This window comes from Nipponia nippon, unplaced genomic scaffold, assembly GCF_047370975.1.
Source record: "Nipponia nippon isolate SJK-2023a ecotype South Korea unplaced genomic scaffold, ASM4737097v1 scaffold_3, whole genome shotgun sequence".
In the NCBI taxonomy this organism is placed as follows: Eukaryota; Metazoa; Chordata; class Aves; order Pelecaniformes; family Threskiornithidae; genus Nipponia; species Nipponia nippon.
Window position 1 is genome coordinate 67,035,667 of NW_028262347.1, and position 12,059 is coordinate 67,047,725.

The 12,059-nt window shown below is 49.2% G+C and overlaps 1 protein-coding gene across 6 annotated transcripts; it reads right to left on the bottom strand.

The window, feature by feature from the left end:
- Window positions 1-91: 91 nt before the first annotated feature.
- ETFBKMT (electron transfer flavoprotein subunit beta lysine methyltransferase) lies at window positions 92-10,895 on the bottom strand. 6 transcript variants are annotated; one of them, XM_087764768.1, is made up of 5 exons: window positions 10,041-10,251; window positions 6,766-7,215; window positions 3,577-3,707; window positions 1,182-1,591; window positions 92-356 (listed from the first exon to the last, which is right to left on the bottom strand). In XM_087764768.1, exons 2-4 carry the CDS (start codon window positions 7,083-7,085, stop codon window positions 1,227-1,229), a joined length of 816 nt encoding a protein of 271 aa, XP_087620894.1. In that variant the 5' UTR covers window positions 7,086-7,215; window positions 10,041-10,251; the 3' UTR covers window positions 92-356; window positions 1,182-1,226. The 6 variants fall into 6 exon arrangements, with proteins under 6 accessions (XP_087620894.1, XP_087620890.1, XP_087620891.1 ...); XM_087764764.1 differs by lacking the exons at window positions 92-356; window positions 10,041-10,251 and adding exons at window positions 8,304-8,478; window positions 8,560-9,432 and having other exon boundaries at window positions 672-1,591; XM_087764765.1 differs by lacking the exons at window positions 92-356; window positions 10,041-10,251 and adding an exon at window positions 10,796-10,895 and having other exon boundaries at window positions 672-1,591.
- Window positions 10,896-12,059: the final 1,164 nt, after the last annotated feature.

A 12,059-nucleotide genomic window follows, 5' to 3' on the forward strand; every position in this document is an offset into this window, starting at 1 on the left:
TATGACCACGTACACCTGAATGTGCTCCTAAACCTCCTCCTTCATAAACACCATGGTTTTCTGAGTACTACATACTTTTTCACATTTATAAGCTTCTACGACATCACCTGGTACTTGCATAGTTGTAGGTGCATTGTGTTCCGTTCTGCAGTTATTAGTTCCCCATCACTGCTTGGTCAATAGTTAACTGCTGAAGGTGACAGTTCCTTCAAGATTGCTCTGAAAACATTGGTTTCTTCTTCAAATGGCTGCATGTACAGCCTCTTATCTGTGGATCAATTTTTTTTTTTCTTTTTAACCCTGCAGAGGGTTCTTCACTGACAGGAATAATTCTGGAGCTTGTTGTCCAGCATCTCCTTAAGAGAAGAGAAAAATAATTATATCTGACTTCTATTCCCTGATTTTATTTAGTTACCTTCTGTTCAGAAACATCACAGAAGGAAAGATTTCTTCATCCCTCACCAGCTTCCCATGATGACAGATTGCCTTTTTTACTACCCCTGCAAAGTTAGGGAATGTAGTTCATTTGACCCCATTCTCTAGGGGACAAAGTTACCCTACGGCTATCACTACTTAGCCACTTTCCACTTACTAAAACCTCTTACTTTGGCTAGAGTTCAAGAAGCGTATTTTAGATTTGTGTGCAATTCCTAAATAATCACTCTGGCAGCTTCAAGGAAGAGTAAATTTTTATTATAGAGAGGAAGGGGAAGATTCAAAATAGTTACTTTGACATTCAGAAGAGATACTCAGAAAAAGAGCAAGGCACTTTAAGTTGAGCATAGTATGAGCTATCTAGCGGAGAGTTTTATGAAGGACAGCAATAATCTTTGTAAATAAGCTGCAAAAGTCTGTGAAAGCAGTACAGTAATCTTTCAGCCACCGCCTCCTCCCCCGTAGCAGTATGCTGGATGGCCAAAACATTTCCCAATAGTGTCAGAGAGCAAGACATGAATATACATGAAAAACATCAAGCATGCAAACTCTTACATGTAACTTGTCTTTGGATTTGCACTTCAGTGCAGGCCCCTTTGAATACAGTTTGCATGTAGTTTTTACCTCAAATGGAGCAAAAGCCTCAGTGAGTGTGACTGAAATCAGTACAGTAAAGGTACAGTAATCTACTTTGCATCATCAGATACGTGCCATGTTTAATTCCCATTTTCATTTTACATACTTACAAAAGAAGCCAACCACGTGAGACAAAATTCATTAGAAAGCAAGCTTCAACAGCTTTCTAAGCTATTTGAGGGCTGATAACTCCAGACGATACTTGATGTTAATCCATTGTTTTCTTGTCTAGTATACTCGGGAAGTGAATACTCTATCACTTTGTGCAATTGACTGTGAATGCTGTGGCTTAAAAACTGATGCCTGCCAGGGTCACCAATCAGCACTTCAGTCTGCTCTATCCTGATGCGTTTCCTCAGCCAGTGATGCAGACCATCTGCAAGTTGTTCATCATAAAACATATCTCCCAGAACAATGAGGTCCCAGTTGCCAGCCTCTGAATTAATGATGTTCTTGATGGTGATGGGGAAGGGATTCAGGTGGTTCAGTTCACAGTTCAAGATCATTGCCATTCCTGCAACTGAAGAAAAGTCAAAGTAAAATGAAAGTTACAAATTTCCTTGACACATCTTTCAATTTCATAGAATCGTTAAGGTTGGAAAAGACCCGTAAGATCATCGAGTCCTAGCACTGCCAAGTCCACCACTAAACCATGTCCCTAAGTACCACATCTACCTGTCTTTTAAATACCTCCAGGGATGGAGACTCAACCACTTCCCTGGGCAGCCTGTACCAGTGCCTGACTACCCTTTCGGTGAAGAAATTTTTCCTAATATCCAACCTAAACCTCCCCTGGCGCAGCTTGAGGCCATTTCCTCTCATCCTATCGCTTGTTACTTGGGAGAAGAGACTGACCCCCACCTCGCTACAACCTCCTTTCAGGTAGTTGTAGAGAGCAATAAGGTCTCCCCTCAGCCTCCTCTTCTGCAGACTAAACAACCCCAGCTCCCTCAGCCGCTCCTCCTAAGACTTGTGCTCTAGACCCCTCACCAACTTTGTTGCCCATCTCTGGACACGCTCCAGCACCTCAATGTCCTTCTTGTAGTGAGGGGCCCAAAAGTGAACACAGTACTTGAGGTGCAGCCTCACCAGTGCCGAGGACAGGGGCACGATCACCTCCCTGGTCCTGCTGGCCACGCTATTCCCGATACAAGCCAGGATGCCATTAGCCCTCTTGACCACCTGGGCACACTGCTGGCTCATGTTCAGGCGGCTGTCAACCAACACCCCCAGGTCCTTTTCTGCCAGGCAGCTCTCCAGCCACTCCTCCCCAAGCCTGTAGCATTGCATGGGGTTGTTGTGACCCAAGTGCAGGACCCGGCACTGAGCCTTGTTGAATCTCATACAGTTGGCCCTGGCCCATCGGTCCAGCCTGTCCAGGTCCCTCTGTAGGGCCTTCCTACCCTCCAGCAGATCGACACTTCCACCCAACTTGGTGTCATCTGCAAACTTACTGAGGGTGCACTCAATCCCCTCATCCAGATCATCAATGAAGATATTGAACAGGACCGGCCCCAACACTGAGCCCTGGGGAACACCACTCATGACCGGCCGCCAACTGGATTTGGCTCCATTCACCACCACTCTCTGGGCTCGGCCCTCCAGCCAGTTTTTAACCCAGCGTAGAGTGCACCCATCCAAGCCGTGTGTAGCCAGCTTCTCCAGGAGAATGCTGTGGGAGACAGTGTCAAAGGCCTTACTAAAGCCCAAGTAGACAACATCCACAGCCTTCCCCTCCTTCACTAAGCGGGTCACCTTGTCATAGAAGGAGACCAAGTTAGTGAAGCAGGACCTCCCTTTCATAAACCCATGCTGGCTGGGCCTGATCCCCCGCTTGTCCCGCATGTGCCGCGTAATGGCACTCAACATGATCTGCAAATATCATCTCTTAAATATTTTTGTTTATCCCATTTAAGGACTTCCACAGTTTTCATTATGGGTCAAAATCTGGCATAAAGTGATGGATTTTTATGACACAGAAAAGAACTATTCCTGGAATGGATACCAATGGAAACCAATCAGAATCAAACCAGAATAACCAACTGCCTTAATCTATGGATATACTTTCTCCCTACCAATGAGTAATTAAATTATGAATAAACTGAATTCATAAGTTAATTACAGGAAGACAAAGCCTGGGGGGGGGGAAAGGCAAAATCTAGGACCTAACATATGAAAGTGTAGGAAAATGCCATGGTCCTACAAAGAAGCCAGCTTGCCACCTGCGCTTGGAGTTCTCTTCCAAACCAGCCGTGATGGTGCATAGGCAACACTTGATAGAAACTTGGCTGTTTGTTCGTTCTAAGGAGCTATGGAGATATACTCGGTGCGAGAGAGGCTGGTACAACCCAGCTTCTAACACTGGCAAAATCCATTCATCTTTTTAGCATGCTCAGAACTCTGGAACCTGAATTTCTCCCAAATGGAGCAAAGAAAAGGTCTGTCTTAACTGTGCTTTAAAAATTAATAAATATCTTTACACAGAGATAAAGAAAAAGGCCTTACTAGGGTCAATGTCATTAGCAAGGACTTGCGATGCACCACTCATCACAGCAGCTATTGCTGTTGCTCCACATCCACTTCCAAGATCCAAAACCGACCGTCCTTTAACAACGCATGGATTATCTAAAATATACCTGAAAAGAAAAACTGTTAAAGCAATGAACAAGATTATGCAAATTTCTCAGTTTTGCATTACACTGCGTAAGAGTTCTTGTCATACATGTAATGAAGCATGGTATCTTAAAAACACTATTCCACATACGCAGCTGGTATGTAGCTCCTTATTTGTCTCTGCTAATATAAAAATCAAGAACTCTCGTCTTTCTCCCTTACTTCTCCCCTACCCCCCAAACACAAAAGAAATCCAGCCAAGTAAGCAACATTTTATTTCAGTCAGCTCCTTCTCTGACAGGTGAGCTTATCTAATAAATGGACACAAACAGCAAGGTGGCTAAAACGCTTGGCATCAGAAACAGGAAAGCAAGGGTTTGCAGAAATTAAAAGCAACCTGCCTGAAGAAACATGAAGATGTATTCGCAGTGAATATTGCACCCATCAAAAGACAAGGCCTACCCATTGCCCTAAAATACTGCTTAGGCAACTGCTTGGAAGAAGAGGAATTTCTCCTCTCTCTTTTCCTGAGCCGTGCAGCCACAGATGCAAATACTTCTAGTCTGCTTAATGTTGTTCCTGAGTAGCAACAAGAAAATGAGAATAGAGCAGCAGTGAGCAGAAAGAGTATTTTCATCTAGTTGCTGACACCTGCCAAGAGGAATCGGCGAGCAAAGACCTCTAGGCTGGAAATGGAGAAGAACTGACAAAAGGCAAGCAGCGGTTACGGTTAAACACTATAAATCATACAGCCATTACTGAGGGTTCAGAACTTCAACAATTGCCTTGAAATTCAGTCTTCTGCAAAGGGGAAGGCCCTAAGTTACAGGGGGAAGAGCCTTAGGTGACATACATTACTGCAAATTGCCATTAATTTACTACCAATTGCCACAACTTCTGTTAAAGTAGAAACAGGAAAGGATTCTACATTTGTGTTGTCTTCTGGCATGGAGGGTGATGGCTGACTCTTCACGCAGGGTTACTGGTAAGCACAGCTTTTGCAGGTGGGTTCCAATGCAGAGAACTGTAATGGAAATGTTAAGATTGGTGTAAATGGCGAACGGATGGATGGAGATGTCTGGGCCTAGAAGGACCAGCAGGAATGGCAGATGGAGGCCTAACAAGAGTGTCAAGTGTTAATGGAACCTAGGTCCCAGCACATCGGTATACAGATTCCTAGGAGCCCAGACTGGGAGAACAAAAGACAACCTCCCCTCAAACTAAACAGTTCAAGCCATTAAGAGACCACAGCAGGAAGGTCAAGACCAGGGCTGAAGATACAAAATACCCAGATCAGGGACCCAGGAGGCATGAGGAGGACTTGACGTCCCATACCTCTTGTCCTACATTTCATCACAAGGAATCCTACCAGACAGCTTGGACACGCACAGCTTGGTGCTTGTGAGTATGTGGTTGTGAATCCAGTGACTGAAACTGGCTCCGTTTCAATGAAAATTGGCTTCTCCTGTGAGGTCTGGCACCCAGCTTTGTTACACTTGCAGCCATTATTTGCTACTTTGAAGCTCTACAGATGCTCTCCATGCTGAGGGCACCCAGGCAGGAGGTTTGTGCAGGGGCTCAGCAGTCTGGCAACACTCCCCCTGCGGCCTTCACTTCTCTGAGGACAGCCCATATTTTACCAACAAGGTGGAGGACAGGGCTGGGACCTCCACAGAAAGTGCTCCATTTCCCCTTTGTAGGGGCTATGCTTGGATTTGCAATGACTTTCCAGCAGTAACTTGTGTAGAGCACGATCCGGCCTAAAGCTGCAAGTGCCTTGTTTCCAGCTGAGTGGTTCTCAAGTTACCGCTAATGATCGTGGTGATTTAGGACAGCTGGAACAGACTGTATCCCCTGGCACGCACACAGCGCATTAGGCTGCTGTTGGAGACTGCTGTCTGCCGTGCTGGGTTAAGGAGGTATCTTAGGTTACAGCAAGAGGAATAGCCTGAAATAGCAGACTCCTGATGTTGTGGAAATGCAAACTGTGAAACGAGCACAGTTAGGGAACCAGCATGTTTTCACGCTCCCTTTTTCTTTTTACTTTTCCAGACTATGCAGCTAATTTCTGACATTCCCAATACATCAAAACGAGTGCATGAACAATAAGCCGATAAAGTGGTGAAATGCCACATAATTATTGCTACCCAAATATCTGGGCGCATGAATCATATGATAACAAAGTGTAGAGATTACCTTATCCAATTTAGTTACGCGATGTTTAAGAGCACTCTAGTTCATCTACATGGCAGGCTAATCAACTCGCCATTTTACTGCAAGACTCATCTTTTTCCTGGTCAAAAATGCCTTCCTATTTATGCTTTCTTGCAGAAAAACAGCAAAGCCCCAATTCAGATCCTTCCCTTTCATCTACGTGGGGAATGTCTGACAGCTTGTTCTTTGCTGTAACAATTATTAACTTTTTCTGCTGTTCAAAGTGAGAGATTTGATTTTACAGAATAAAAGAACTTTAACTAGTTTCTGGGAATCGGGAACATTAAAGACATTTTGACAGTAAGTGGCCAAAATCAAAATGGGGCTTCTGATGTGACTAAAACAGCCACAATAAAGCTTGACAGTAAGGCTGCTGAAATCCTAAATGAGGAGAGCGATTCAGGCAACCAGCACTCCCAAGTGCATCAGCATAAACCTGCTTTTCTCAACAGACCAGACACATCCACACTCCTCCTACACAAAAAAGCCCATGTGTTACAACGAAACAGCAATCCCCCTGTTTGGAGCGACAATGAGTGACAGAATTAAACACCTCGCTAGGTTTTGATGGCAGCTGCACAGCCCTTCCACAGATCCAAATTCAGCCCCGTTGTCAACACATGCATCACCACTGAAGACACGGATTTCAACCTAAGCGCCGTAAGTTATTCTATACACAGCAGGTGCTGAAACTTCACTGCCAACCAGCAGAGACTGCATCTCTCCTGTATAAGTAGAGCGTATGGATAATGCACTCTCATACAAGGCAAATACACGTCACTAGGAATCACTACAAGCCGAGCCAGGTCTGCCATCCTGGCCCACAGCAGACTGGACTTATCCGCTCTGGTGAGGCGTGCTGCGTACCTGGAGAGGGCTTGGCCTCCTGGCCAGTAAATTGCCCAGAACGGGTCCCCGTAAGGCCACAGGTCAGGTTTTTCCCTCCAGAACCTGCAGCGAGGGGTGAGGAGGCGCAGTCGTATCTCTGGCGTGAGGTGCCCGCTGCTGGTGACCTCTGTGTTCTCCTCCAAGAACGCTCTCACCTCAGGGTCCAGAGACTTGCCAGCGCTCCAATGGCAGCAGCGCTTCCAGCGCAGAGAGGGGCCTCCCCTCCTGCTCCTCCAAGCCTTGGCAAAGGTGTTCTGTCTGCCCAGGAGGAGAAGCCACTTCCAGCCACGGAAGGCCATGTCTCCCCAAGGACAAACCCTCCCCAGGAGAGCTTGGAGCACAGCTTATCGATGAGCACAGCAGGTGATGAGGCAGAAAGCTTGAAACAACTCACAGGATATTGTTTTTTATAGGGACGGATGACAGTTCCTGAAAGGAGAACAACGCTATGTAAGTGATGTTTCTTCAGTAACTTCAAGGCTATGCAGCACCAGGGCTTTAGGAAGAGGAGGTCAATGTGCTGTTGTGTGACCATCAACGCGTGCCTTGCCCCTGCCCAAAGAGCCTTTGAAGTCTGAAAGAAGGGGTATTTGAGGAAGAAGCTATCAAGAGACCCATTCAGGAGAGTGCTATAAACACATCCCATTAGAAACAACCAGTTAGCGGGACAGCTGACAGAGCTAAAAGTTAAACGTGCAGCCTTTTAACATCTCCCTCCCTCTGCCTTGAAGATATACACACAGCAAGCTACTCCCATTTAAGGTTCTTCCACTGAATCTGGCATTGCAGGGCCTATGGACATAGCAAAGGTTATCAGTAGGTTGCTTGACAGATGCCATTAATTACAAGTTTTATAATGGTGATGAGTATTTTACATGAAAGCATCTTTTTAAAGTCAAGCAATTAAAGGATTTCCTCAGAAGACTTCCCTCTTTCTCCCTCAGATTTGTCAGGCTGCCAGCTCCAAAATGAAAAAAAAAAAAAAAAAAAAAAATCCCCAAGAACTGATCTTAATCAGAATACTCCCAATTTGTTGCACTTCAGTCTGTATTTTAAAGGATCAGTTAGTCTTATGGTGCAAGTCTCATGTGGACGCTCTCAGCTGTAGAAGAAAGTAGACCTCCATCACTGTAGCCCACTCCCTGTGGGAAACTATATAAACGTGCTCCAAGCTGTCTAAAGAGAGAGAAACTTCATCCAAGACATCTTAAAAAATTGAGATTTTAAAAGGCGAGACGTTCAGACTAGATGAGCTCACACTCAAAGCCCTTCTGACACCACTCAGGGCCAGTTTTCAGGTCACAAGCAGTGAAGAAAAGGAGCATGGAAGATTGGTACGTCAGAGTTTAGACTCATTTAAGAACCAGGAGAACGGAGAGTGGAGAGCCACGGCACTCAGCTGAGAGGCGAATGAAGAAGAGCCCCTCAGCACTTCGTCACCACCACCACACTCTTCTCATCCACCATCTCTTGCAGACCCTGGCTCGCTCCTACGCTGACCCTACGAGGCTCCTTACCAAGCAGTGGCCTGAAGAGAGAGCAACCGTTTTCCTGCCTTCCTGCTCAGATCTCCTCCTTCATCCATCCTTTACTATTTCCATATCTTTTTCCTTCCTCATCTTGCTCTCTAATTTCTTCTCAATAACTCGGACTTCCTTGCTTCAGGGCACAGCTTTTGAAGCTCCCCCTAAGCTGATGACAAGAGAAGCATTTAAGGCCTGTGCTTCCACAACAGCAAGACTGCAAGTACCAGCAGACACAACAGAAACTCACTCTCTCTTTTGCCATTGTTTTCTCTCTTCCGCAGTGGTTTTCATAAAAAAGCAGAACGATGCGTGAAGAAAATCAACTTCAGCCCACCCCTGCCTATTTTTCACTACAGAATCGTGGCCAGCTTTGCCATCTAGAGCTGTGCAGGTTGTCCTTAAAAAAAACTAGACAAAGGGACAATAGGAAAAATGTGCTAATAAAACAGTTTTAACATTTTGTATTTCAAGACTTCAGTTTTTCTTTATTTGGCTGTATCTTTAGTAAAAGTTCATACGTGTTTAGTGGCATTTTTGTTGTGTGCTGGCCTCTCCTTTAGGTCCTGGGTTTAGTTTGAGCTCTTACTAAAACGCTAAGCTGTGACCTTCCCTCACGTAAGACTTTGCTATTTAGGCTGACAGTCCAGTTAAGTCTTTGTTTAAATCATTGGCTAAAGCCTTTGTATTTTTATTATAAATACACGTGACTGAACGTTTTGCATTTTTCCACATTTGAGAATGCCATTCAGCAGAGTCCATGTAATTAATGAGTGTAATTAACGAACGCCTTCCTTCTTGAAGGCAGAGCTCTATAATCCCCATCTGCCTAAGGGAAGCATGAAGTTAACTGAAATCAACCAGAGATGTAAGTCTTGTCAGCTAATGCCGTATGCTGTTTTTTCCCCATGAATCGCTGCAAATCAGCAGGGCTGAGATTTGGTAGCCTTTATTTTGCCTTGCCTGTCATGCCAGTTACTCTTTTTAAATTAATTGTCTGTACAGAAATATCTGCCAAGAGCTCTGTGCTCAGAATGCCAAACTGAGCTTAAGCGTTCTGTGCAGGAAGGCATCAGGATAGACATCCCTGTGTTCAGGGATCCCTGGCCTTCCCATCTTATTGGGGATAACATCAGGGGGGAGTAGAACTTGGAAAAGAGGATAAAACCAAAACCAAGCAAAACACATCAAGGGAAAAAAAAAAAAAAAAAAAAAAAAAAAAGAAAACCCAATTCCTGTGCAATTTAAGCATTTTTTTTTAAAGCAGCAGGTGCTTTTCAAAGCATCCCCACGCCGACCCCACGTTTCCCACCGGAGGAAGCCAGACCTAGCCCAGGCCAAAGGCTGCCCGCTTCAGCGAGGGAGGCAAAGAGCAGCCCGCCCGCCCCCCGGGGCGAGCCAGCGGGGCCCTCGCCGCTCCCACCCGGGCACCCCGGGCTGGGCACCCCCCTGCAAGGCGGCCGCTAGCCTCCGGGGGGCACGGGCAGCCCCAGCGGCGCGCCGGGAAGGGGAAGGGGAAGGCCGGCACCGGGGCCGCCGCCACCGCCGGGGCCCTGCCCTCCCGCCCCGCGCAGGCCCAGCCGCGCCGACCCCGGCCGCCGCTCCGCCGGGCCGGGCCGGGCCGCACCGCCCCCCGCCGGGGCGGGACCGGGGCCGGGGCCGGGGCGGGGGCGGGACCGGGGCCGGGGCGGGACCGGGGCCAGGGCCGGGGCGCGCCCGGCCCACACCTACCTGCTGCTCCCGGCCGCCGCCGCCGCCGCCGCCGCTTACGCCCCGCCCCGCTCCGCCCCGCTGCGCGGGGGCCGGGCCGGGCCGGGGAGGGCCGCGCTCCCGCCCGCCCTTAAAGCGGCTGCGCCATCGACCCTGCGGGCTCCGGCCGGGCCCCGGCCCCGGCCCCGGCCCCGGCCCCGGCCCCGGCCCCGGCCCCGGCCCCGGCCCCGGCCGCCTCGCTGGTGCTTGGGGTTGGGTTTTTTCCCCATACCGCAGGGCTTCGGGGCAGCGACCGCGGGAGGCCCCTCTCGAAATCCAGATCAGGGATCAGTGTCACGTGCTTGCTCTGTTCCTGCTTCGTTTAAGGCACTTTTTAAAAGACTTGCGTCAATGTAAGCTAGCTCTGCATTTTAAAGTGCTAATAAAATCCACATGGGAAAACGAGTAATAACACGTATCCAAATCTGACAGCAACGAAAACGAGATTTTTCTTTTTTTCTTCCGTTGCACATCAGATCAAGGCCGCTGCCAAACGCGGCGCGGCCTAGCCGAGGTCGGCTTAAGCCTCTTGGCAACAGCCACGGCTGCTGAAGGCGCCGCGGGGCAGCGCCGGCCTCTCCCTCGGCGGAGCCTCTGCCTCCCCCCGCCCGTCTCCTCCCCGGGCGCGTTCCTGTTCCTGCGGCTCCGGAGATGCCTTCGCCTCTCCCCTCCCCGCACCCTCCGCGGTGCGGGCGTGAGCGGCCCCCGTAAGGCGCCGTCGTGGTGCTGCTGCTCACCAAGGCGCAGCTCTGCCGTGGGTGAGCGCCTGGCGCCCTACGGACGGCGGTGTTTCCTCTCAGGCCACGCGGCGCCGATTCACCAGGCGGTGGCTGCGACTCGCCGGTGGCTGGACAAGGCACCAAACCCTCCCGCGCCTCCCCCCTTCCCCGGCCGCTGTCCTCCGCAGAGGGGTCCCCCCGGACCGGGGCTCGCCTGCCGCCCAGGCGGGCCCGGGGCCAGGGCCAGGCTCCTCCCGAGGGGGCAAGGCAGGCCAGGCCGGGGCTGGAGCTGGCTCCTGGCTTCCCGGCTGCCTGGTCCGCTGCTGCGGGCCCACGGCCGCCCTTCCCGCGGGGGCGGGTTGTGCTGCGCTGGTCAGCTGGCTGCAGCCCAGGCAGGCCGGAGGGGCCCTGCAGCCCCCCAGCAGCGCCCAGCGGGGCTCTGCCCCGTCCCCAGTCCCTTCTGCGGGCATTTAGGGAATACGAGCAGCTCCTGACAAGACTGATAAACATGGTTTTCTCTAGCTTCCCTATGGGACAAAGCGTCCCAAATTTCACACGCTACATTTTGAAAAGGCTCTTGTGCATTGCCTGAGGTGATGATCGTAAGTCCTGCGGCACCGAGGCTGGCAGGTGTTTAAAAATAAATCTGGCGATTACACAGCCTAAGCCTGGATCTGCCCAAATCGCTGAGGTTATGAGGCCATCTAGTGATCTGCTAGCTTAGTACAACTAAAATGTGCTCTCCAGGGTGTGGAAGCTGCTTGTAAAGCAGGACCTTTTCTTTGAACTTGGGTGATCTCCAGTGTCGCAAGAGAAGGTGGCCCCTCCATGCTGGGCTGCAGAGAGGCCAGGATGGAGGCAATGCACCAGAAGCTGGTGTCCACCCACCACATGAAGGAGCCTGAAGCCCGCAGACATGTTAAGCTGTAGGGATACCTGCATGTCTTTTACCCTTGCAAAGCAAGACTCGCAATCAGTCGTCTTAGAAATGATCCCCAAAATTTATATAAAGGTGTGGACCTTTGTGGCTTAGACTCAGGAAGGACATTGTTTCTTGGAGCCCTTAGGGGAAACATGAAGTTTCAAAGGTCTTGAGTCTTTCAGCAGCTCGTGCTGGTCCTCTCCAAGGAGGGAGACATTGAAAACACTCATAATACCCAAAACTGTGCATAAAATTAGCAATTCCGGACAGAGGTCTTGTGCCCTCTAGATACTCACCACCATGCTAGGAATAAAGAACTCGGTAATGTAGCAGCAGAATCATTATCAGCAGCAGCTCAGG